The following is a 1082-nucleotide window of genomic DNA, read 5'->3' on the forward strand; positions in this document are numbered from 1 at the left end:
TAACAAATATATTTGAAAATTTTCGATGATAACAATTTAATATATTCCTAACGAAAACATTTATTGGGAGCTCGCGCAGTACTTCTGTTTTTCGCCATACAAAAACGTAACTTACATCTCTGCTTATCTTGTTACAGATTGTCGTTTGTATTGGACGAATCGTGTTGAAAATCAAATACGTGGAAGTAGTTTTTCGGGTTCTGACGAAATAACAATTGCCAATTCGACATCATTACCACAATTGACAGAACCTGTTGACGTGAAATCACTTGGAGGATACCTTTATATTTTGTCAAACTCAAGTGAAAAACTAATCCGAATATCAAAGAATGGAACTAATCTGGAATATATTGGAAACAGTGTATTTTCAGGACCGGAAACTCTTATTATTCGGAGAGGTATTAAGTTGATGAGTTTTGATCTAAATATAGACTTGCAGTCGTGTTTACAACGGTTTAGTATTAATTACCAAAAATAACATTCTTCGATTAGGAACTTAACATTTATCTCTGTTTTCTTTCTATTCTCTAGTAAATAATGCAAGAATACCAACAACCTGTAAGGAACTAGAGCACGGCAGACCTAGTGGTAGGCCAGGAGGACAAGGCAGACCTGGTCAACCTGGTAGGCCTGGCAGACCGGGAAGACCTGGTGGACCAGGAGGACCAGGTAGGCCTGGTAGACCAGGACAAGGTGGATCTAGCGGACAAGGAGGGCAAGGTAGACCAGGTAGACCTGGCAGACCAGGAGGGCAAGGTAGACCAGGTGGACCTGGTAGGCCGGGAGGAGAAGGCAGACCTGGTCAACCTGGTAGGCCAGGTAGACCAGGCGGACCAGGTAGGCCTGGTAGACCAGGACATGGTGGATCTGGTAGACCAGGAGGACCTGGTAGACCTGGCAGACCAGGAGGGCATGGTAGACCTGGTAGTCCTGGAGGGCAAGGTGGATCTGCTGAGTGTGGACTTCCTAAACACGGTAGTGCTGGTAAGTTTAAGTTCAACGTTGGAAATATAATGCTGGTCAGTACTATACATATAATTCACAGAAGAGGGCGTGTCTTATAGATGTCTCGCAGTATGTCG

General features: G+C 43.9%; 1 protein-coding gene across 1 annotated transcript; it reads left to right on the forward strand.

The window, feature by feature from the left end:
• Positions 1 to 137: 137 nt before the first annotated feature.
• On the forward strand, positions 138 to 984 carry LOC117106933 (cuticle collagen 2C-like; the record flags this gene model as incomplete). The annotated part of the gene is made up of 2 exons (XM_033248455.1): positions 138 to 398; positions 532 to 984. Coding segments are annotated over 2 exons (714 nt in total), but the record flags the coding sequence as incomplete, so codon positions are not given.
• Positions 985 to 1082: the final 98 nt, after the last annotated feature.

Source organism: Anneissia japonica, unplaced genomic scaffold (genome assembly GCF_011630105.1).
Source record: "Anneissia japonica isolate Jap-2015-1 unplaced genomic scaffold, ASM1163010v1 scaffold19075_len1108_cov146, whole genome shotgun sequence".
In the NCBI taxonomy this organism is placed as follows: Eukaryota; Metazoa; Echinodermata; class Crinoidea; order Comatulida; family Comatulidae; genus Anneissia; species Anneissia japonica.